Source organism: Balaenoptera borealis (assembly GCF_965194805.1).
Source record: "Balaenoptera borealis genome assembly, chromosome: 18".
In the NCBI taxonomy this organism is placed as follows: domain Eukaryota; kingdom Metazoa; phylum Chordata; class Mammalia; order Artiodactyla; family Balaenopteridae; genus Balaenoptera; species Balaenoptera borealis.
The window spans coordinates 79426855-79451155 of NC_138877.1; the positions used below are offsets into that span (position 1 = coordinate 79426855).

Here is a 24301-nt window from a genome sequence, read left to right on the forward strand (position 1 = left end):
GGGGTGGTGATGCCTCGGGGTCCGGCTGCCGCTTCACAGGGGGTCCAGCGGAGAACGCAGGGGTTTACCTCCCAGCCCTGTGTGCAGTGGCTTTGCAAAGTCTCTTTTAAAAAACCAGATTAGTGGGCTTCCCTGGTGGCGCAGTGGTTGAGAGTCTGCCTGCCAATGCAGGGGACACGGGTTCGAGCCCTGGTCTGGGAGGATCCCACATGCCGCGGAGCGACTGGGCCCGTGAGCCACAAGTACTGAGCCTGCGCGTCTGGAGCCTGTGCTCCGCAACAAGAGAGGCCGCGATAGTGAGAGGCCCGCGCACCGCGATGAGGAGTGGCCCCCGCTTGCCGCAACTAGAGAAAGCCCTTGCACAGAAACGAAGACCCAACACAGCCAAAAGAATAAATCAATAAAGAAAGTGTAAAAATTAAAAAAAAAAAAAAAAAAAAAAAAAAACAAAAAAAACCAGATTAGTGATGTTGCTTGATTTTTAAATGATAATCAAGGCATCTGGCTTCTTCCTAAAAGAAACAATTCTATACCCACCGCTCTCTAAAGCCAAATGCTCTGTGACAGACTGACCTACACGTGTTCCATCCTCCTGGAAAACAATTACTTATTATAATCACAACTAGTTGTTATGACTAGTTATTAACTACTTACAATTATTACCATCATTATATTAGAATGACTTGATTTCAAAAATAGCATTTTTGACTTAGAATTTTCTTCTGAGGAGGAACATTAAATTTTAAAAATACTGAGAGTTGGTTTTTTATTTAAAAATACTAAACATGAGTGTAGCTGGGATGGGATTATGGGTATTTTCTACCTGACATGTCTGCACTCATGCCCTTGGGGGTGTATTCTGTGTAAAAGCAAAATAAAAGGGAAATTGTTGGCTGAGGGCACATCCTTGTGCCTTCGTCTCTTTCCCTGGGATGATTGCTTAGCCCCCCACGGCTGCTGTCGAGATGAAATGATTAAATGAGCTCATTCTTCTTTCTGGGAGGCCCGGCTCTCCTGGCAAGGAGGGGGTGACGAGGTGACTGCCCCCACCCCGGTCTTTGTGACACCCCCTTCCTGGCTCCACTAAGTGGAGAAGGTGCGGAGGGGGACAGCCCGTAGGTCTGCTCCATCCTTGCACCTGGTCATGGAGCCACAGATACTGGAAGGAGGCTGGGAGGGGAGGCTGGGAGGGGAGGCTAGGAGGAGGCTGGGAGCGGAGGCTGGGGGGAGATTGGGAGGAGGCTGGGAGGGGAGGCTGGGAGGAGGCTGGAAGGGGAGGCTGGGAGGGGAGGCTGGGAGGAGGCTGGGAGGAGGCTGGGAGGGGAGGCTAGGAGGAGGCTGGGAGGGGAGGCTGGGGGGAGATTGGGAGGAGGCTGGGAGGGGAGGCTGGGAGGAGGCTGGGAGGAGGCTGGGAGGAGGTTGGAAGGAGGCTGGGAGGGGAGGCTGGGAGGAGGCTGGGAGGAGGCTGGGAGGGGAGACTGGGAGGAGGCTGGGAGGGGAGGCTGGAAGGAGGTTGGGAAGAGGCTGGGAGGAGGCTGGGAGGGGAAACTTGGGGGAGCTTGGGACGAGGCTATGAGGGGAGCCTGAGGAGGTTGGGAAGAGGCTGGGAGGAGGCTGGGAGGGGAGGCGGCAGGGGCAGGGAGCTGGCAGGGCTCCTGGGGAGCGACAGTCTACACAGGCTGGAGTCAGGAGAGCAGTGAGCAGGCAGGTGAGACGCAGATTTGGCCTCAGCCCCACAGCCCCAGACGTCCCCCCCTCCGCTCCCAGGTGGAGAGCACCGGGTAGGAGTAAGTGCTGATTCACCTTAACGTTAGCACCACCCACGACCATATGTCCATTATGCGCATAGGCACGCATCTGGAATTTTCACGGATGTTCTCTCACCGCATCCTTATCACAGTGAAGAGGCAGGCAAGCAGAGGGTTGTCATACCCCCGCTTTGCAGATCAGGAAACCGAAGTTCCCTCATTCATTCAGCATGAGGAGATAACAGGCTCGGGGACCCGGCATCAAGCAAGATCCCCACGGCCCCTGCGCTCAGGGTCCTCCTTCTGCAGGGCTCAGAGAGGGCGGGGGGCCGCGTGCGATCACTCAGCAGGTCTGGCAGCCCCACGACAGTTCGGGCAGCGTTCGTGTAAGTTGCCACCAGTGCTATAAGCCTAATAGTAGAGATTTTAACTAGGAGTCAGGGCACCGCCTTAAGGATGCTTCAGTTGTAACAACGCACACTGTAAGACTCCTGCTAATGGGACAGGCAGGTCGAGGGAACAAGTCAGGGAATTCTGTTTTTTTCCTTCAGTGTGGACCCCCTTTTCTCTGAAACTTGACCTAAAAATGCATATGCCTTACGGCGATTAGAAAGATACCCTACCTTCTTTTCTCGAGGCTATTTCTCATTGTCTTATTTTTTATGCAAGACCCTCTATTTATAAAGACTATTGAAGGTTGGGACTCTTCTCTTTGTCATCCCTGTTGTACCTGGAATCAAAATATTCCAGTTTGTGTCATTGGGATGAGGTCACTCAGAAGCATTCCTTTCCCACCTGCCTGTCTCTCCAGACCTCACGGTAAACTTGGAACTCGCGATACGAATCCTGACAAGGAGGACAGCTTGCATCTTGTGATTTTTATCATGTAGAAGTTTCAGAGGGAAAGTCATACTAGGGAAAGCCTGGTGAAATGGTGAAGTTATATTGAAAATGGCTCCTAGGAAGCTTTACGTGGTCCCGAAGGAGATGTTTGACATAACTTGTCAGAATGTCACTAACGGACTTGACAAGGTCCCAGCAAAACTGTTTGCCTGGTGGGGCCCCTCAGGTCCCTGCTCATCACGCGACCGCCCTAAAGGGACAAATCAAAGCGGAGCCAAGGACCTTCAGAACCAGAATATCGCCACAGGGGGTCTGCCAGATGGGCCCACAGGAGCTAAGAGACAAAGCCCAGCGGCCAGAACTGTGGTTTGAAGCAGGTGCTGAGACGTCAGTTAATTATTTTGAGCATAAATAGACGTGTAATGCATTAAATTAGGGAAAATAGCAAAGTCCTTTGAGGAGGAGGGCATTTGATAATTTTCTCAAATACTTAGTCCCAGAAAATTTAGTTTCAAGAGTCTTCCTGCTCTTAAAACACATTTTACAACAGAGGTGGGGATGGAACTTCAGGAAGAACAGCTGAGGAGGGGCAGCTGATAAGGAGGTGGGGCTGCTCTGGGTCCATCCGCAGGGGCTCGGGGGCTGGCAGGGTGGTCGGCACACGGGAGAGATGACCCCTGGGGGCGGGTGGATGGGGTGGAGGCTGGCATGCCACCCCCCCACCGACTGCTGGATGGCCCTGGTGTGATTGTCTCATCAACTTCCATGGTAACAGCGTCACTAACTTCCAAAACATAGAAGATGTGTTTTTAACTTTTGTGTCCGTTTTTTTCCAATGTACCTGCCTTTCTAAAGTTAATCACCCAGAGCAGAATGTCGCCCGAGGGGAGTCTTCTTTTTTCCTCTCACTCACTCATTTTCAAAGTGGCTTTGCCATTTCTGTCCCGTTTCCCTACAGACACCCCAGATCGGCTGTAACCGCTGATCTTTCTGACTCTGGGGCAAACCAACTTGTACTTGTATCCTCAGTTTCAGGCTCTAAATACATGCAAAGAAAAATAAGTGATTGCTGTCTGCATGCACACGACTTTGCAAGTAAGATGCCGTGAATAATAGTGAACAAGAGAAAAGCCCACCAAGGGGACCCCAGGGCCGCTGGGTCCCAAAGGTGTAAATCGTCTCCTCACACTTGTGGCTGTGCTTCTGTAGACACTCCTATAAATGGTTCACCCTCAACAGTTCTTACATATTTGCAGTAAAAACTACGAGAAAACAGCAATGAAAGAGCAGGTGAAGGGAGATGAGGGCCTCGCGGGAAATGAAGTGACCTTCCTGAGAGCTTTGCCCTCGCCAGGCCAGTGGGTAGAAGCGGCGTTCCCGGGCTGGCCAAGTGATTCTGAGTGAGCACGTTGACTCAGAGTTGTGTGTAATTTATTTCTGAATGCGTGACAATCCCGTTCTTGGGTGGCGTGACCTTGACCTGCCGTTAAACTTTGTTGACAAGACTGCGGACGGGTGTGTAAATCTTCAAAGGCACAGTCTGGGCGGGAGGCCCTGGGTCATCTGAGACAGTGGTTGAGGTCAAATGAGCAGCTGTTTCCCCACCAAACACACACACACACACGTCAATTTTAAAAACTTTGGTGTGGGAAGAAGCACCACGTTTTTCTTTCATCCTGTTTTGTTTTGGAGTCACAAGGATGAAGACGGTTAACCTTCCAACAAACGAAACCCACCAGCATGGCTGTGTTCACTGTGGAGTCTCGTCCTGCCCTCTGGCTGTCTCTGCCTCCGTTGTGCGGTTGCTGGTGACTACGTAGGAACAGGCGTATCTGAGATCAAATTGCTGTAATAATTGTTACAATTACGGTTATTGTAAGTGAGGCTTCTTTGCCTTCCCTGAGACACACGAGAGGAAGAACTGTTCACACAAAACCCAGAAGTCAAGGCTTGAGGGAGGAAGGTGCCAGTGACGGAAGGTTTCCTTTCTTACTTTCTTGAGTTCTGTGACAGTTAAAGTTAGGTTTGGCTACAGATACCAGGACATCCAAAATAGTGGTTTATAGTCTAGAGATTTAATTCTGTTCCCTAATCAAAGTTTGGAGGTGGACAACCCAGGGCTGTCTTTCTGCTCTGCCTCTCTTTGTGTGTGACTTCTATTGTCAAGGTTCCCTCATGGTGCAAAATGGCTGCAGGGGCTCCACCTTTAGGTTCACATTCCAGGCAGCGGGAAGGATGAAGGGGAGAAAGGCAAAGGGACTGGCTCCTTTAAGAGATTTCCTGTAGGTCCCACCCAACATTCCTTGGTGAGATGGAGATTATTTGCTGAGAACATAATCACCCAGCTGGAGCAGAGGCTGGAAAATGCCATCTTTCAGCTGGCGTGTTTCCACATCCAATAATTGGGGCCTGTTGACAAGGGGAGAGGGTGATGGACATGCAGGTGGGCAGCGGCGGGCTCTGCACAATTTTATACTTTCTTTCCACCCCTTCCCATTTGATCACTCGCGTGTTTGGCGCTGAGCCAGGTACAGGAGGTGGAAGAACAGCAGGATGCCGGCCCTCCGGGGGAGCGGCTCGGTGTGGACACGGGGCACAAGGGCAGCCACGGAGCAGCGTGGACGTGCTGGCCACCCCAGAGGGAAGCGTGCCCCCTCTCTGTGTGGGACCTGCTCGGCCTGGTCCAGGGCCGGGTGCAGAGGTCCTCTGTCCAGTCTCGGAGTAGGGCAGGGTCCAGGGTCACGGGATTGGCAAGGCCCAGGGGTGCGTGTTAATGCAGGTGAAGTGCTCAGTAAGACCAGGCGCGGAGCAGATGCTCCATAAGCGGCCGGCGTGACTGCTGCCGCGTGGGGCGAAGCCAGGACGGAGGCCGGCGGGGGACTTGGACCCCGGGGAGGGCTCAGCACCCCCTGACGTTTACTGAGAACCTACTGTGCACGGGCACTGTCTCAGGTGGCAGGGACGCAGCGGGGAACGAGGCAGGGCCCCCGCCCGCCCTCACGGGGCTCGTCGTCTGGGGGGATGGGCAGCGGACGTGTGGGTGGTGACAGTGCCTGGGAACCCCTGGGTGCGGTGGGGGCCACAGGGGAGGGCGGCCGTGCAGGGGTACCGGAGGGGTCTGGGTGCCCTTTAGGAGATGACGGTGAGTCCTCAGGGCGGGCGGAGGGGTGGCGAGGGGTCCCGCTCTGAGGACGGGGAAGGGCGGGGAAGAAGCAGGCGGTGGTGGTCCCTGGGGAACGTGTCCCTGGGGAGCGTGTCCCTGGGGAGCGTGTCCCAGGCACATGCCAGTGAGCAGCGGGGCTGCAGCAAAGAGCCAGGCTGACCCGGGATGCGCTCGAGGTCCTGGGGCCCCCCTCCCCGAGCCCAACCCCTTACCAGCTGGCTCCTTGTTTGTCCTCCCCCAGAAGGGTTTGCGAGAAGAAAGAAGACTTCCCTGTGGTTTGTGGGGTCTCTGCTGGTGGTATCCACCTCCATCCTGACCGTCGGCCTCGCCGCCACCACCAGGACGGAGAACGTGACCATGGGCGGCTACTACCCCGGGATCATTGTGAGTGGCGCGGTCCCTGGGGTCTGCCGGTCGGGGGGCCTGGGGGCTGCGGGGACACAGACGTCCATGTGCTGCTGACACGCTCCACCCCAGCCCCCCGAGCTGGAGTTTTAGGGCAATTATCCTGCATGCTCAGGTGGCCCAGTGGGGCACAGGGTCCTGAGGGGTGGGGGAGGGGAAGGAGAGGGGTCGGAGCCAAGAGGTGCGACAGGCCCTGGCCCAGAGTCTCCCAGGGTGCCCGGGGAGAGCCAGCCCTGTGACACCTGGATTTTAGCTCCATGAGACCAAGCTGAGCAAACCACCCCTCGGAAACTGGACTCAGAGCTTTAAAAGATGCCACGAAACCTGGATAGAAGGTGCGTTTGTGGGATCGCATGGGATCAGCAGGAAAACGAGCTGACGTGGTCCTCACCTCCGCTTCCGGGCAATAACCCCGCGAGGTAAACCCACAGCCCAGCCAGACCCGGCAACAGCGGCCCCCAAAGCCAGAATCATCCAGACTTCTAAACTGTGGAATTGTGTCCATTTGTTGGCAGTAAAATTTGCTCCAAGCATCTGCATCGCACTCAGGGAGCGTCTGTGAAATTGCTTTTTATCAGATATGATGCCCTGCAAATGCACCAGAGCCCTGAGGGGCTGTGTCACAAAGTGCTAAACCAAGATTTTAAAAAATGAAGCTTATTTAATCTCATGACTCTCACTAGAGGTATTATCCAGATTAGTCATGATGTTGATAACATTTTTAGCAAGGATGAAAATAGTTTAAAATATTTTACAAATATCATTCATTTTCTCTTTATATTTTTCTTTATTTTTATATTTTATCTGTGCTTTATAAATCTACATTATCTTCCTGTGTATACTTTCTGAGTAAACCTACATAAATAGTATCTGTGCAGATAGTATTCTCAGTGAACTCTCATGAGACTCTGCTTCCCGGCCTGTGTCCTGGACGGGAGGGGAGCCGGGGATGTGGAGGCGGGCGGCCGTGAGGACGCATCCCCCAGGTGGCCTGCAGAGCGTCAGGATCAGTCTTGAGTAGGATTTTGCAGTGTTCTCTAAGCTTCAGTGGTTCAGGATTCACCTGGAGGTCACCCTCAGAACATCCTGGGTGTGTTCAGAGCCTTGCTCCGCAGAGAACCTGACTCCTGGCCGAGAACCCGAGTGAAACTGGCTTCAGCTCAACGGTTCTGAAAGCAAACGGCGGACACAGCCGATGAGGTTTGCTCCAAGAAAATGTGGATAAAAGTCACTTCCGTAGACACACGGCATCCGACCCTGAGGCTCACAGCAAGGGCGGGTCTCAGGAGGAAACTGGGTGAGAAGGTGCAAACACCGCAACGTTTTGGAAAGAGGAATTTTTTCAAATCCAAAAAAATGCAACTTAGTGAAACTTAATAGATGTATTTTAATACATTTTTGTTGGAGTGAGATTTTGATATTTTGAACTGTGGAGTGGGATTGTGATATTTTGAAGAAAACGCTCATCTTTCCTCACTCCTTGAGAATTCTTAAATTATTGGTGAAAACTACATCTGTGCATTCACGTCCGTCTCCATAGGTATAATACTTGCAGGTAAAGACATCCTTGGACATAAATAGGTCTGATTTTTAGTGCATTAAATCTGGCACCATGGTTAGAGATGCCACAGCTGTGTGGGTCAGTCGCTCGGCTGTCCCCAGGCTGCTGCTTCTGCCTCTCATGGTGACTCAGAATCCGACGGGCCGGGCAGAGCCGAGGGTCACCCGCTGGGCGGGCTCCAGTGCGGGGTCTCGGGGCGGCCCTGTGCATCTGCGAGGGGCTTGTCACTGGCTGCTTTGAGCGGTGCCCCCCCTGGCGTTGCTGGAACTCTGTTCTTCAGGCTGAGGGGAAGCTTAGGAATTCTTCCCAGGCGGGTGTGGGGGGAAGAGGCCGCCGGCACCCCTGGGCACACTCGAGTGATGCGAGACGAGCACAGTCGTGGTGTTTCTCCAATGTCCCAGCGTCACCTGCACCCAGGCCGAGAGTTGAGGCCGAGGAACAAGCGGACTGGTTCTCAGGGGCCCCTGGGTGCCCTTCCTGCCTGGGCTGGAGCCCCCCAGACCACCTCTTCCTGCCCCAGCATTACCTGTCTGCCTGCTCACCTGAGTCAAACGCTCATTTCTAAGGGGCGTCAGCCGTGTCCGTGTCTGAAACACCCTTGGTTCCAGCTTCCTATGATTCTCCCTGAGGGTCAGCCGTCCTCCGACGATGGCCCAGGAGAAGCTCTCGGACGGGCCTCTCCCTGACCACCAGGCGTGGAGGATGGGTCACCATGAGGGTGTTCTCCTGTTGGGGTGGGGGGCACGTGACACTCTTTTCCCGGAATCGAGAGTTGAACTGACGTAGGAGTTAAAACATTTGAACACAGAAGATGAGATGGGTCTGTTTCAGCAGCTTCTATTCCGATCACTGGCTTTGATGGATCCCGAGAAGCCCACCCCAACGGGCCTGAACCTACCTGCCACTTAGTGCTTCGGGCTCTGTGAGGGGGGATGGCTGGCCTTGCTTGTTGCCAGGGTGTCCTGAGCTGGGTGGCTACTGTCCCCTGTCGGCATTAGGCTGCCAGGCGTGTAACCGAGCGCTTTCTCCCTTGTTTTCCTTTGGTGTCAGCTGGGCTTCGGATCTTTCTTAGGAATTATTGGCATCAACCTGGTGGAGAATAGAAAGCAAATGGTAAGAATGTGCATTGTTATTTCAAATTTGGGTGGTGGGGCTGTACGCGGGGGGCGGAGGAGTGCTGCCCCTATAGCTGTGGGTGTTCCTGGCAAAGCCCCTGCCCCAATCCAGCACCCCCAGGGTCAGTGCCTAGCTTCCCAGCACTCAGGGTTGAGTGGGTGCCTTTCACATCTTAGGCTAAGTGAGTATCGCCCCTGGGATTGTAGGGTACATTCTACAACCTCATGTGGTGTCTTAGCAGCTAAGGTTGGGCCACGGGAAGAAAAGTTTAGGGTATGGGGTGGGTTGGGAAGGTGGGCAATTAGTTTAAATGCTTATGTATAAGGTTCAGGCAAAAACACGCATGTATGAATATCTGTCCTTGAGTCAGGAGCCCTGGCATCTCCTCCTACATCTGGGGTGTGACGACGGCTCTCCCAGACTGAGGAGAGAGAAGGGGTCAGTGGAAAACCAGGAGAACTGTGGTTCAGAGGCCTTTGCAGAGGGCATGTCTACAGCTATTTGTCTGTGGGACGTATGAAGGCCAACTTTGATCAGTCAGGTTACAAACCTGACTTTTTATTGATCATTTCAATTTGGAATCTGTCTTGTTGATGCAGCGCTTTGGGGAAGAGAGCTATAAGAATAGTTAATTCTTAGTTAATTCAAAATAGTTAATTTTGCCAAATCATTGTGCCAGCCAGTGTTGACTTTTGAGAGGGTTCAGGGAGGATGTGGTTGGACCATATGCTGTTTCTGTCTCATCTCCAAATCATCGTATCAGACTGTGCTGGTGTTTCCACTTCTACCGGCACTGGCCATCATCCTGATGATGATAATATCATAATATCATGATATATATCATGATAATATCACCTGATGGTGATAACCAGGATCACAGCGGCTGCCCTGGGCTTTCACGGGTGTGTGAAGATGTGGAGAAGGTGGAGCCTGGCACACAGCTGGCGGGAATGTGAAATGATGCAACCACTTTGAAAAACAGTCTGGCAGCTCCTCAGAATGTTACACGTAGACTTACCATAGAGTAAAGTGTGTGCTCTCGTCTGTTTCTACTCTGGCCATTCTGTTGGGTGTGAAGTGGGGTCTCATCGTGGATTTGTATTTCCTTGATGACTAATGATGTTGAGCTTCTTTACATGTGCTGATTGGCTTTCTGTATATCTGTTTCTAGTTGTTGTTGAGAAATGTCTATTCAAGTCCTTTGCCCGTTTTTAAATCGGGTTACTTGTCTTTTTATTGTTGCGTTATCTGAGTCCTTTATATATTCTAGATGCAAGTCCCTTATCCGATATATGATTTGCAAGGATTTTATCGCATCCTGTGGATTGTCTTTTCACCTTCTTGGTGATGTTCTTTGAGGCACAAAAGTTTTCAATTTTAATGAAGCCCGATTTATCTAGTTTTTCTTTTGTTGCTCGTGATTTTGGTGCCATTTCTAAGAATCTCATGCCAATTCCAAGGTCATGAAGATTACCCTTACGTTTTCTAAGAGTTTTATCACTTACATTTAAGTCTTTGGTCCATTTTGAGTTGATTTTGTATATGGTGTGAGATAGGGGTCCCCATTCAAACTTTTGCATATGGCTACTCAGTGGTCCTGGCACCATTTGGTGAAGAGACTGTCCTTTTTCCGTTGGATGGTCTTGATACCCTTATTGATAATCACTTGGCCATAGATGTGTGTGTTTAGTTGTAGACTCTCAAGTCTGTTCTGTGATCTGTGAGCTTCTGATATTGTGTTGAATCTGTAGATCAGTTTAGGGAGTGTTGCCCCATGAACTTGGGGATGTTTTTCCATCTCTTTAGATCTTCTTTCATTTCTTTCAACAATGTTTTGTCGTTCTAAGAGTTGAAGTTTTGTACTTCTTTTGTTAAATTTATTCCTAAGTATTTTATCCTTTTGGAGGCTATTGTAAATGGAATTGTTTTCTTAACTTCATTTTTGGATTGTTCATTGCAAATGTATAAAAATACAACTGATTTTTCCATGTTGCTCGTATATCCTGCAACCCTGTTGAACTCACTCATTAGTTCTAATAGTTTTTTAGTGGATTCCTGAGGATTGTCCATCTATAAGGTCATGTCACCTACAAACAGAGATAGTGTAACTTCTTCCTTTCCAAAATAGTTGCTGGAGTTCTGTTTCTTTGGCTTTGGCAAAAGAAATGTGGGCCTTGCAGTGGGAGGATAAAAATCCAGAACTGACCCTAGCCCCCAGACAGGGTCCATCCCCCCAGGAAGCCACCCTGAACCCCAGGCAAGATGGGGCCACCAGGTTCCATAGACCAGAGCTTTCTGCCTGAGGTTGTGTGTGTTGCCTGTAGAATCTCATTTCGGCCCTTTCAGAAAAGCATTCCTCCAGACTCACCTTGTATGATAAACACGTGTTTCACTATCTAACATTTAATTTAATATTTGTGAGAGCTGAAACCTGTGTCGACCATTAGTATCTCTGTCATCTTGACCGTCGTGAACCTCAGTTTCTTCACAGTCAGGATTGTTGAGCATCTGAGTTAACGCATGTGAGAATATCCAGTGCAGGGCTGGTCCATGACGGGTGTTCAGAGACTAGTAGCCGTTGTTACTTATTGTATTGAAGCACATAGGTCAGTCAAAACATTCAAGTTGTAGCAAAAGGAAACAATAGCAAGCTGAGAAAATGTCAACTAGAGACAGTGCTTGTTTCAAATGCATCTAGATTTGTAAGAACGCTCTCTTTTCCCTTGCTTTCTCTTTAATTTTTTGCAATAGAAAACTTTAAATATATGCAGAAGTGGACAGAATAGTATAAAAAACCCTCTGTATCCACCTCCCAACTTCATCCATTTTTGACTCATGACCGATCTTGAGTGGTATTTTGAAGCAAGTCCCAGACATGGTATCATTTTGTCTGTAAACATTTTACTCTGCTCAAGCTAAGGGGTGGAATCGAATCATTACAAATGGCTCCTCCGCGATCTCTGCCCGTTACGGCGTTAGTCTCCAGTGATGTCCAAAGAATGCCCTCAACTGAGTCAGCTTTTGCTATTTTCCCATTGATGAATGAGTTCTTGCTTTCTCCTTCCCCAGACATCAGAGTCCCTGATTTCACCAACGGCTCTGCAGTCTAGCTTCGTCCCCACGGCTGGGGATGGAGAAGTTAAGGGCTTAAAGCAGCTTGTTAACTGCCGCCTCCGCCCACCCCCAGCCATATGCACGTGCATGTGCACGTGCACACACACAGACACACACACACGTACACAAGAAACACACAACACGGACACACACACACAGACACACACATACACGCACACACAGACACACACAGACACACATACACACACACAGAGATACACACACAGGCGCATACACTGGAATCTTCCCGGAACATAGGTTAAAACCCCCTGAACTAGAAGGACCGATGGGGCGTCACTTAGCGGTAGAAGCACGTTTCCTGCAGAGGGTTAGGGTACCGGCCTCCGTCTGTTGGGCTTCTGTTCCTTTGAGTGTTGTGCTAGAGGGTCCTGGCTGTGCCCTCCGGCACCCCCTGCTCCGGGTCTTGACATCACGGGAGTCTCCTCGGCCCTTCACCTTCCCATGTAGAAGCCAAGCTGGTCTCTGCCCCCCCAGGGCTGAGCTGGGCGGGGCTGAGACAGCAAGGCCTCGAGGGCTGGGCGGGCAGACATTGGGGTGCTGGGGGATCCGAGGGCCATCGGGGAGGAAGCCTGCGAGGTCCACAGTGACCCACGTGGGGGCTGTGCAGGTGGGGCTGGGCTTTCCCTGTGAGGGCCCACTAGTGACGGGGGTCCTGGCAGGCAGGGGCGGGAGGGCGGTGGCCAGGTTCACACGCTGTCCCACCTCCAGCCCCGTGCTCCACCGAAGGGCCTGCACACCCGTCCAGTTCTTTCTTCAGCAAATGCTTCCTGGAACAGCTGCACGATGCTGAGCTGGGGGCTGGGGCTGGGGGCTGGGGAAGACCCTGAACTCATGGGGCTTCGACCTGTACATGCAGCTGGGGGGCCCTTGGCGGGGACAGGGGAGAGGCAGTGAAGGCAGAGAAGGGCTGGAAGGTCTATTCCCAGGCCGGGCAGGAAGGTGGACGCTCTCGCCAGATAAGGCCGAGAACCAAGCAAGACACGTCAATTTTGTTAGGAGTTCCAAAGAACCAACTTGCAGTTACCTCGATTCTCTTTACTGCTTCTCTGTTCTCTGTTTCTTTTATCTCTGCTTAAGCCTTTATTAGTGCCTTTCTTCCGCTGGTTCCGGGTTAAGTCCGGTCTTCTTTTCTAGTTCCCTAAGGTGTGAGCTCCTTCTCCTCAGTGCGTGCTCACAGCCCTCGCTTTCCCTCGGCCCTGGTTCAGCCGTGTCACCTCTTGCCTGGGCCCTGTGGTCGGGGCTAACTGCTCCCGTCTCCACTTTCTTCCGTTCATCTGGCTCCAGGCAGCCTTCTTCTTATCACACCCTTATCTCTTTGGTGTTTGTTTTTGAAAATCACTTTCCCCTGTTGGAATGTAGTAAACTCTGTGGGCCCAGCGGAGATTTGAAGATGACCTTCCCCCACTGAGTAACAGCTGCGCTTCTCCCAGAAGAGACCCCGACAGGACAAGGAGACACAGTCCCAACCCTAATCTAGTGCCTTCCTTAGTTGCTAGAGCCACAGACAGACCCTGTCTGCAACATCTGTCGGGCCCAGCAGCCCTCGTATTAGAGAGGCACCTTTGGGGCGTGAGCGGGTCCTTGTGCTAATGTTAAACCACTAGGCTGCTTGAGAGGCAGCAAGGCCTGGAAAGGACGTGGCGGCTGTGACCGAGACCAGGACATGCAGGCCTTGGCCAAGACGCAGCTGCTCGTCCTGGCCGGTTTCCTATTTCCAGCCCGAAGCGTTGGAGGAGAGAACTTCCAGTGTCTTTCCCAGCGCTGTCAACTGGGCCCTGGTGGTTCCCGGGCAATAGCATGCGTGTGGTCAGCCCAGTGCCGAGTTTACCACGTGTGAGGTCGTGCTAGCTCTTTTACTTTTTCCAGGGTGGTGGGAGGAAGGGCAGCCGAGCAGAGTCAGTTGAAGGTTGATGAGCACGTGCAAGTCGTGGGGACGTGTGCAAAACGAGTCAGAACCTGTTTACACACCCAGCTGTGGGCAGCCCTGCGTGCTAGGAGACACTTGGGAAGTTGTGTGCTTTCTGTGGAGACCTGGATGAAAGCCGGTGGAGGTGTGATCTGAGGGTCTCTCGGCCGAGACTGCGACTGAGTCACAGCTGGGTCGGAGCCGGCCACTGGCCAGCGTGGAGCAGGGCGCTCTCTGAGGTCACGGAGTTGGTGCGTGGAGGACTCACCAGGACAGCGGGTCCGACGATGGCTTTGTTCACCCGCTGGTGGTGAGAGAAGCCACAGGGCCTCAGGGGCCACTTCTGGGAGTGTCTCAGGCGACTGCAGTGCTTAGTGGACTCCCTGAACCAGCACCCCTGCTGGAGCACACGGGGCTGGGCAGACACCCACTTCTGACGAGGTCCCGGTGACCAGGCGAGCCGCAGACCCACTGGTCCTAGGAGAGCCGTCTCTGGGGACAGCTCCACTCCTTAGGGACACTGGCAGCGGCCCTGAGGGAGGTGGGGAGGGGGAACGGTGCCATCCCAGGGGTGTCAGGCCGCAGGCCTCCTGTCTGCAGGAGCAGGTACCCGGACCCAGCGCACGGCTGGACCCGGTGCCAGCCCGGCGTCGGGGACAAAGCGGGTGCTGGGGAACACTTGCTGGGGGAGCAGTTTGTCCCTCCCATTGCTTTTGTGCCAGAAAGTCGTCCTCCCTTCCTGAGGTCGCAACTACTGGGGGGTCTGGGAGGGGCCGAGGCTGCGTCTGAACTTGACTGTAGCTGTGGCCTCTCCGTAAGGCTGGGGTGGGAGTTCCAGGTCAGAACCGGTGCTTTTCCTCCCTACGCGGCTGGGGTGTCAGGATGAGATGGGCGCCCTGTGCTGAAGGACTTGGAGCTCCAAAGCGATGTTGTTCAGGTCGCGTCTCTGTGTTGGGTCCCTCTGGCCGGAAGCTCTGCCCAGCAGGAACCGCGTCCTTCCCGTCGGGCTACGACATCCAGGGGCCTTGCGGTCAATCACAGGAGCTGCCCTGCTCTCCGGCCGCTGCTAAGACGAGACGGGACGGCCTCGCGCTCCAGCCTCTACGAAGCAGGAACCGTGGGCTGAGCGTCTCTGTGCGAAGGGCGCGAGCCCGGGGGCGGCTGGAGGGTCCAGGGAGGAAGCGGCAGCCAGAGCAGACGCAGGCCTTTCATTCCCTGGAGACGCGGGCCCGCTTGGGTCCACGGGACGGCGAAAAAGTGCCGTCTGAGTCTTTTATGTGTTTTCATGTAGTTTGTCACAGGGCAGTACAAGCCTGGGAAGGCTCGGTTCGGTGTGGTTTCTGCAGTGATTTTCCCACCACTCTTTAGCTAGCCACGTTGCGTTTGTGTGCAGTAACTTCATGGGAAGGGACCACTCGGTCTTCCTCCCCCGAAATGAGGGAGGGTCTGCCCCTGGCCTCCCTGCTCGGCATCGAGGCCCTGCTGGGGTGGGACCCCCCCCCCCCCCCCCGTGTCTCAGGGCAGCTCCTGCCACGTGGACCTGGAGCACCTGGGTGCAACGTGGGTCTGACCGGGGCCCCGCAGAGCCCCAAGGCGAGCTCGCTGCCGTTGTTCAGATGCAGGCACGGTTCTGCGTGGCTCCCCGCAGGGGGTCCCCAAGGTCCCTTTTGTTCAATTCCTCATTGCCGTCAGAAGTGTCACGTGGGGGAAGGGCCAGGGGCAGCGGCCGGGCTGGTCACACCTGCATCCACACAGCACCTGCAGGGCGTGGATCCAACGCATGGAGAGGTCAGCCGCGCGGCTCCTTCTCCGGATGGGGACACAAGATCAAAGGGGTCAGCAGGGCAGACACGCCCGCAAGGCTGGGCGACAACTCTGACGTGCGGCGTCAGGGGACAGGTTTCACTTGGAAGCAACGTGCGGGGCTGGGCCTCAGGCCTGTGGGCTGCCAGGAGGGAGCCCGGCCACCCTCCCCCTTGGGACAGCCTTGTGTGGCCCTCCCGCCCATTCTGTCCCTTGAGTAGCCACTGGGAGCCTCACGTCAAAACGGAAATCAAAGTTGCAGTCTGTCAAGCCAGCCCACGCTTCATGCCAATCCCTGTGCTTTGTTGAAGAAACAAATCCCTCAGGCTGACGAGGGTGGGAGGGTGAGGCCGTGCAGGTCAGTAACCCCAGAGCCTGACTCGGCCACGGGGAAAGAAGCAGCCAAGGAACGCGGGTGGTGGGAGGCAGCTTCTGGCCGTGTTCTGCAAGCTGAAGGCAGACGACCCGCACGCACGCATAGTGCTCTAGCTCGCAGCTTGTTGTTCACAAGGTCTGGGTTGGAAATCCCGGTTACTTTACACACCTTCTAGGACGGAGTAAATGCACTGACGCCATGGCTCGTGGCTGCCACGGGGGTCCTGGCGTGGTGGGCAGGGTGGACACTCGGTGTCTCCAGCAGCAGGACATACAGGAATTTTGGGACCACTTTTACTATCTGTTTTGGTAAACCTGAAATTGTTTCCCAAGAGAGAGAAAAAAATTTAAAGAAATGGCCAACAGACGTAAGAACAGGTTCTCAGCCTTGATAATAGCAGAGAAATGCACGTGGAGTGACAGTGGGGCTTTTTGCCGTCAGATGGCAGAACTGAGAAACGAACAGCGAGCCCTGTCCTTTGGGACATCAGGGGGTGGGTGTCTGGCCGTGGGGTGTGGGAGCGAAACGCATGTCCCCTCAGATTCTGACCTGCAGAGACCCCCTGCCTTGTCCTGTTGGCAAGCGTGGGTCCCCGTGTGTTCCAGGAGATGGTCCTGCAGAAACACGCGTGTGTGAGCCCAGGCTTTTATGCAGAATGTAATTAGGGTCTTTGTAGCAGAGTCTGTAAAAGCAAGAGATCGCAAACCGTTTAAATACCCTGGGAGGCCCGCCATTATCCACCAGGCCGTGTGGGGGGGCGACAGCTCCCCATCCACGAGCCCCTCCCTCGTACCCTGTGAAATAAACAAAGCAGCCAGCACGGGCCTTGCTCAGTGGGATGAGCCTGGGGCGCCGCCCTGGCCGTCGTGGAGGGTTTCCGGGGGGGCCGTGGTGGGAAGGGAGGACCCTGCCGAGCAACTTCGGGGGTCGGGGCAGGGGGCCTCGGGCGGCTGGGCGCTCGGGGAAGGTTTCTCATGGGACTGAGCCTCTCCTGTCTCTGCTTCCAGCTGGTGGCGGCCATCGTGTTCGTCAGCTTCGGCGTGGTGGCCGCCTTCTGCTGCGCCATCGTGGACGGCGTGTTCGCCGCGCGGCACATCGTGAGTTCTTCCCAGTCTCCCTCATTCTGTTCTCAGTTGCTCTGTGCGTTTAAGAAACCTTCAGAAGTTCAACTTCCTCTTGCAGGACGCGGCTCGGTGACCTTCACAGTCTGACGAATACAGATTGTGTTGGCCAATCGCAGCCTTTCCTCCTGTCCCTCCCCTCGTTTCCTCCAGAACTGACCCAACACGCATCGCATCATTAGAACCAAAGTCCTTAACTTCCCACCGACGCTCCTCAGGCCCCTCTTTAGTCAGTAAGATGAAAGACGTCCCGGACCCAGTGCCCCACGACGTCCCAGGCTTTTCGCTCAAATACGCATGTTGGGACCTTCTCACTGGACACTGTGCCCATGAGGTCCCTCTGCCTCTGTCATCCTAGCGGTGGGGAAGCCGGGGGAGGACAAGCCACGTCAGACACTCGTGCTTTGGAACCGTGGGGCGGTGGCCGGGACCTGCTCAGAGGGAAGGGCCGGGCCCTGCTGCTCCGTCCACCAACAGGAGCCCTGACCTGGCGCCCCATCCGGGCTGGGAAGGACCCGCCGGCATTTCTCTGTGGCCCCAACGGGTCGTGTGTGAGGTGGGAATGCGACACGAGCTCAGGGCTTTACGTGCGCTCGTTCACGTCGATTAACACTGAACTTGGAGTGTTTTTATGCCTGTAAAGTTTCTTAGGTTATAAAAAGTGCCGGCCCTGGTGGTAATGTTAGGCTAAGCTTTACAGTCGCTATTCTTGGGACTATTCGGTCGGTTTGAAATTATTTCCAGATAAAAGGCTTAAAAAGTGCCGGCCCTGGGGATCCTTACCGATTCCTCTCCAGGAGAGGCGAAGGGCCAGGGAAGGCTCAGTTTCACCCTCCCAGGCAGGTTTTACAACTAGAGAGGCGGGTACGGTTGATCCCCACAGCCTCCCTCGAGCCTCAGGTGTGACGAGCACCCCCTGTCCGGGGTGTAGGGTGTGGAGCTCAGTCCCCATGTCCCTGCGCTTTTCTTTCTTTATTCCTTAGATGGGTTTTCAGCTTTCTCTGGCTGCATGTGGCCAGTGTGCCCAGGATTGGCCGTCCCCCCAAAGCTGGGCCTGCCAATCAGGGACTTGGACGTGAACAGAGGGGCTGAGTTTCCAGGTTGAAAACACGTAGCCTAAAGCTGCAGGGAGACGGCTGTGGTTGAACTATGGAGAATCAATTAAAAATGCCCTTTTCTGCAGCTTGTAACTGGCTATCGGCACTTCCCGAGGTTACAGCTTTAAGATGCCAACAGCTGGGGTAGAAGAATGTGTGGAGGGCGCCCCCAGGGCAGACGAGCTGGCATCCAGCCCACTGTGGACGTGTCGGGTGTGAGGGGGTCCGGCAGGCCGGCACCCAGCGGGGCCCGGGAAGGCTTCATGAGCCTCCACGACGAACCCGGTCCTCAGGGGCCTGTGAGCCTGTGCCCGCCGGCGTGTTGCTCCTTCTGGTAAATTCCAGCCTCTGGGCTCAGTCTCTGTCTGGACCAGGCCCTCCTTTCTGCCTGTAACCAACTGAGCAGAGGAGGATGGGGGCCCGCGTCTGGGAAGCAGCCTTAGGGAGCCCCGCCTTCCTGGGGGCAACGGAGGTGGGGGTCTCAGCCATGTGGGCGGCTTTCTCGGGCCTCACACCCTCAGCCCTCCCTTCAAACGCACTGGCTTCCCGGGTGGAAGAGCCTCTCCGTCCTTCTGCAGGAGCGAGAATGGCCCTGCCGTGTTTCAGGGCTGCATGGGACGCCTGAAGCGGCACCCCTGCAGGCGAGGACTCACAGCCTGCAGGCGCCGCCTTCCCAGCTCCAGAGCCAGGAGGCCCTCCCGGCAGGAGATCTGTCGGGAGTTAGCACACAGGCTCACGCCCAGGCGGAGGGGCTGCTGTGTCGCCCCCACGCTTCTACTGAGCGGCTGCTCAGGGGCGCCCACACCCGGCACAGCGTCCTCTTGCCTCCAGGCCGGTCCTGCATGACCGTCCTCCTCTGTCGCTGGTAGTTTTATGCTTTTTTCTCAGGTCAGAAGCAGGAATGCTTTGAGAAATATGACTGTCAGATTAAAAAAACTCAATACAGTTGTCGGGACCCGAACTCATAACTTACAGATTAAGCAGCTTCATGGCACTTCACGTGCGCCCTTGCTGTTCACTACCATGCAGGTGATAAGCATGTTGTAATCGTCAGTTTATTGGTCTCTCTCCTTCACTAATCCCCTCAGGGCAGGAACTTGTCTTACCCGGGTGCCCTTATGGTTTGGCACCATCTGCCCTATGAATGTCGGGGACAGACTCGTGGATGGATAGTTGGATAGGCACATAGGTGGATGTATGCTCCGGTGGTTGGTGAGTGGATGGGTGCATGGAGGGAGGGAGATGGATGGATGTGGATGGATGGATGGATGGAAGGATGGACGGATGGATGCTTGGATGCACGGATGGAAGGATGGGTGGAGGGATGGGTGGATGGATGGATGGAGAGGTGGATAGAAGGATGGATGGATGTGGATGGATGGATGGATGGATGGAGAGATGGATAGAAGGATGGATGGAGGGATGGGTGGATGGATGGAGAGATGGGTAGAAGGATGGATGGATGTGGATGGATGGATGGATGGATGGATGGAGAGGTGGATAGAAGGATGGATGGATGGATGGATGGATGGAGAGGTGGATAGAAGGATGGATGGATGTGGATGGATGGATGGATGGATGGAGAGATGGATAGAAGGATGGATGGATGTGGATGGATGGATGGATGGATGGAGAGATGGATAGAAGAATGGATACCTAGATGAGTAAGTGATCACGTGGATGATTGGCTGGTTGGATGGATGAGTGGATTAGGCTGAAATCCACCTTGCTCCCTCCCTCGTGGAAAAATTGTTTTGCTTTGAGGAAGAGAGGCAGGAGCCAAGGGGTCTCTCCGTTGAGACTTGTACGGGTGCACGACCACCTCCCTCAGCTGCCGTGTTGACCGATGGGGGGAGCTGTGTCCCCCGGCCGGCAGGGGTGGGGTGCCTGCTTCCCTGCTTCCTGGCTGCAGGAGCCCAGCTGCTCGGGGATGAGCCCTGGTATTTCCTGCCCCTCGTCCCCCTCCTGGGAGGGGCTCGTTGGCCCGGGCCTCTCTCCTTTGGGCTCAGAGCCTGTGGCAACAGGTCTGAAATCACCTCCGGTTCCTCCTGATAGGGGGGTGAAGCCGTCCCATTCCATCTGTGGTTCTTGGTCTCTAGGAGCCCAGGCCCCTCACCGCAGGAAGGTGCCAGTTTTACTCCAGTGGGGTCGGCTACCTGCACGACGTCTACCAGACAGAGGTAAGTGCCAGCGCTGGTGCCCCTTGTTAACCTGTGTCCCTGGTCCAGATCTGACTGTTCTGGCCCCAGCACGCCTCCACCTCGTCCTCACCCGCGCCTGGTGAGGTGCTTCACTCCAGAGTCACAGCTGCTGACTGCCTTTGATGCAGCCCCGAATCCACCAGTCCAGTCTGTGCGGTCCAGTCTGTGCGGCTTTCACGATGAGCTTTTTATTGACGTAATTAGTGCACTAAAATCTAGGATACTACGTTTACACTGGCCCCAAGCTCGCCGGCTGTCCCTGGGCCGAGGATGTGTGCAGGGTGATTTCACTTCTGTTTCTAAGAGTGGCCGGTGTCTCCTCTTGGACCACCCCAGGCGGCTGCGTGGCTCTGTCTGTCCTGCCGTCTCCCTCAGCTCTGTGTAGATTTATCGGTTTAACTAAACACGGCCTCTGACGCTGTGTACAAATGTCAGGACGGAGGGGCGCAGGGCGGGCAGCGGGGAGCAGACGCCATGGTTGCGGCCGCGTGGCTGGCGGCGGGGGAAAAGGGGCCTCTGCTACTGCCCCTCAACAGGGGGCGGCACACCTCTGCTCCGAAGGCCCGGCCTGTGCTCCTGGACTTTCTCCCGGCCGGAGGGAGCCCTGGGGACTTGTCCTGTTCAGCGGGGGTCACCCGGCCCTCCAGGCCCTTCCCACGTGCCCCGTGCCCCCCAGGCCCTCATGCTGCTCTGTCCTTCCTTCCTGCTCACCCCAATGTGTTCCGTGCAGTACTGGGGTCACAGAGGTGACACCTTCCAGCAGGGGGCACCTAGGGTCAGGATCAGGGTTAGGTCTTGCGACCTCCAGCTCGCTGGCCTGTGGCTCTGACCTTCCCATGTGCTGGTTGCCAGGCTCAGAGCCCGGCCTTGCCCTGACTGCTCCCCTGCCCCCCTCCCTGTCCCCCAGTTCTCACCTGTCAGGCCGTCCGCCCAGCCCCCTTCCAGGCCTGAGTCACACGGGCTCACTTTCATGGCTCCCAGCAGCCTGTCTCTGGTCTCCGCCCCGTCGGGACTGTTTTCCCAGATTGATCTTTCTATGACCCCTGCTCAAGCCCTCCCACTCCTGATGTGGGTGGCTTTCGGGAGTTGCCCACAGAACCTTGAAAGAAAGGCTACATGCCCAAGGGTGGCTTGAGGTGCCGCTAAAGGGGCCGGGGCCTCAGGGAGGCCCCCAGGACCTCTGGGGTCAGGCCCTGCCACCGACCTGCCGCCTGACCTGCCCTGGGCGCTCGGCCTCTCAGGCGACCCCCAGCCTGCTGGAATCTCTGTCCTCACTCGTGCACGGCCCTCCCTCCAAGACCTTCTCCCCAACGTCCCCGTCCTCCCTCTGCAGCTGGGTGGTCTCTGCCCCACTTACCTTCCACGCGGGGGTGGTTACAAAGTGCTGGGGGAAGGAGGGCAGGCCTCCGTGTGGCTTGGGGAAGGGCTGGCTTGGTGAGACTGGGCAGCTGGGAGCTCTCCTCTGGGAGGTCAGGAAGGGTCTCCCACCTGAAGGGTCCCCACCTGCAGGCTCCTGGGGACTTCTCCCCCTCCCCCTCCTCGTCCAGCAAGCTTTGGCCGCCTGGTCCTCTACCTCTCCCTGCAGGGAGGGCCCTGTCGCCCCCAGCCCTGCTGCACCTGGACCGGGTGGAGGAAGGGGCAGGTCAAGAAACGTGGGCTCAAGAGGGGCAGCTGCCTGGCTGATGGGGCAGGGTGGTGGGTCCTTACCCCCAGGGAGGCCCCTGCCCGCTCCGGGGCGAGGACAAGGGGCACCTGACCGGACTCTCCGCTCACAGGTCACCTGCCACTCCCTGAACGGTAGGTGCCAGCTGAAGGTGAAGAGTAACACCTGCTACTGCTGCGACCTCTACGACTGCCAGAGGTGAGTGGGGGGGAGCCCGACACCCGAGAGCCCCACGTCCCTGGACTTACCTGCCCCCATCCTTGCACGCTGCACCCACATCTCATTCAGCCCCAGGGCGTGGGCTCCGTTCCACAGGTGAGAAGACCGAGGCTCAGGGCTGCCGGGAGGTGGGGGGGGAGGCCTCTCGGGGAGCCCTGTCTCGCTGTGGGCTGTGACGTCACAGGTGACCCGTTTCTTCCTCCCCGGGTGCTGGTTGCCTCAGGGTCTCCACCCCGGAAGGCCGAGACCCTGTCTCTGCCTGCTGGTCTCTCCGGTCTGGGGACGGGGGCGGCAGTTTGCCCTGTGTCCTCCCCCCTCCCATGGGGCCCAGAAGAGCTGCTTGTTTTTCAGTCTGTTCAGCTTTTCCCCTGTTGTTTGGACCGGTGCAAGGTCCCAGCTCCTTGGGAATCAGAACCCTCCCCACATTGTCTTTTAAATTTTGTGTTAATAGCTTGAATACCTACATTAGAGCTAACTGGGAGTTTAGTGTTTGCTTCCTGGAGACCCCTCCCTGAATTGTTGAAAAACCCAGGGGTGTAGGCTGCAACGCCCTTCCCCCAGAGCAGGAATTCACCCGATTGCCAACCCGAGGCTGTGGTCCAGAGCCTGCACAGACCACGACCACGGGGCCCAGATGAACCCCCTCTGAGGCTCTCCCCTCTGTGTTCCCTGCCGGGGCGGCCAGCAGCCTCTAAGCCCTGCTGGCTCCGAGGGTGACCGGGTCGGGGCTCTGCCTGCCGGGCCGTGTTCGGGGCGGGCTGTCCTGCTCAGAGACCTGGGCCCCCTCCCAGATGGATTCTGGGCTCCCTGGGACGGCCCTCCGCCGCCTGAGGGGCCTGGGCCCTCCCAGCAGAGCCCGCAGCCCGTCAGTACGCGTCGGTACGCGTCGGTACGCGTCGGTACACGTCAGTAACGTCAGTACGCGGCAGTACACATCAGTAACGTCGGTACACGTCAGTAACGTCGGTACACGTCAGTAACGTCGGTACACGGCAGTACGCGTCAGTAACGTCGGTACACGGCAGTACGCGTCAGTAACGTCGGTACACGGCAGTAACGTCGGTACACGTCAGTAACGTCGGTACACGTCAGTAGCGTCGGTACACGTCAGTAACGTCGGTACACGGCAGTACGCGTCAGTAACGTCGGTACACGGCAGTACGCGTCAGTACACGGCAGTACACGTCAGTACACGGCAGTACGCGTCAGTAACGTCAGTACACGTCAGTAACGTCAGTATGCGGCAGTACGCGGCAGTACACCTCAGTAACGTCAGTACGCGTCAGTACACGTCAGTCACGTCAGTAACGTCAGTACACGTCAGTAACGTCAGTACGCGTCAGTACGCGTCCGTACGCGTCAGTACACGTCAGTAACGTCAGTACGCGGCAGTACGCGGCAGTACACGGCAGTACGCGGAGCGTCTGCCCCGCCCGCTCGGGCGCTGAGGCGGCCTCCCCGCAGGCGTGGGTGACGCCGAGGCCCCGCCCCGCACAGCGCCGAGCACCCGCCCACCTACTACGAGTTCGTGGGCGTCCGCGGCTGCCAGGACGTGCTCCACCTGTACCGGCTGCTCTGGGCCTCGGCGGCGCTGAACGTCCTAGGCCTGTTCCTGGGCATCGTCACCGCGGCCGTCCTGGGGGCCTTCAAGGACATGGTGAGTAGCGCCCGCCGCGCGCTGGGCAGAGGCACCGGTGGGGACGTGGGCTCGCGGAGCCGCCAGCCGTGCTGACCACAGCCTGGGGGCACCTCGGTCCCTCCTCCCCGAGGCTCGCGCCACCTGAGCCGGCCCAGGGAGCACAAGTTCAGCGGCAGAGGGGGGCACCGAGCCTGGCGCCTGACGGCCGCGTCCATGCCCTGGTGGCCCGCTGAGCACGGAACCCCAGCGCCTCCGATCCGGTAGATCTGGGGCTCAGGCCCGTGCTTCCCAAAGTCAGGTGACGC

At 56.0% G+C, this 24301-nt stretch overlaps 1 protein-coding gene across 6 annotated transcripts in view; it reads left to right on the forward strand.

The window, feature by feature from the left end:
- Window positions 1-24301, forward strand: part of TMEM255B (transmembrane protein 255B) — a 67824-nt gene that overhangs the window by 756 nt on the left and 42767 nt on the right. Inside the window, exons 1-7 of one of the 6 annotated variants that reach the window (XM_082365239.1) lie at window positions 1670-5034; window positions 5996-6138; window positions 8771-8833; window positions 17064-17153; window positions 17536-17733; window positions 20374-20454; window positions 22251-22336. In XM_082365239.1, coding sequence (XP_082221365.1) covers window positions 4956-5034; window positions 5996-6138; window positions 8771-8833; window positions 17064-17153; window positions 17536-17733; window positions 20374-20454; window positions 22251-22336 — 740 coding nt within the window. In that variant the 5' untranslated portion in view covers window positions 1670-4955. Of the gene's footprint in view, window positions 1-1669; window positions 5035-5111; window positions 5293-5361; window positions 5544-5995; window positions 6139-8770; window positions 8834-17063; window positions 17154-17535; window positions 17734-20373; window positions 20455-22250; window positions 22337-23854; window positions 24015-24301 lie in introns of those variants that run through there. The other 5 variants (XM_082365240.1, XM_082365243.1, XM_082365244.1 and 2 more) reach the window with 5 other exon arrangements.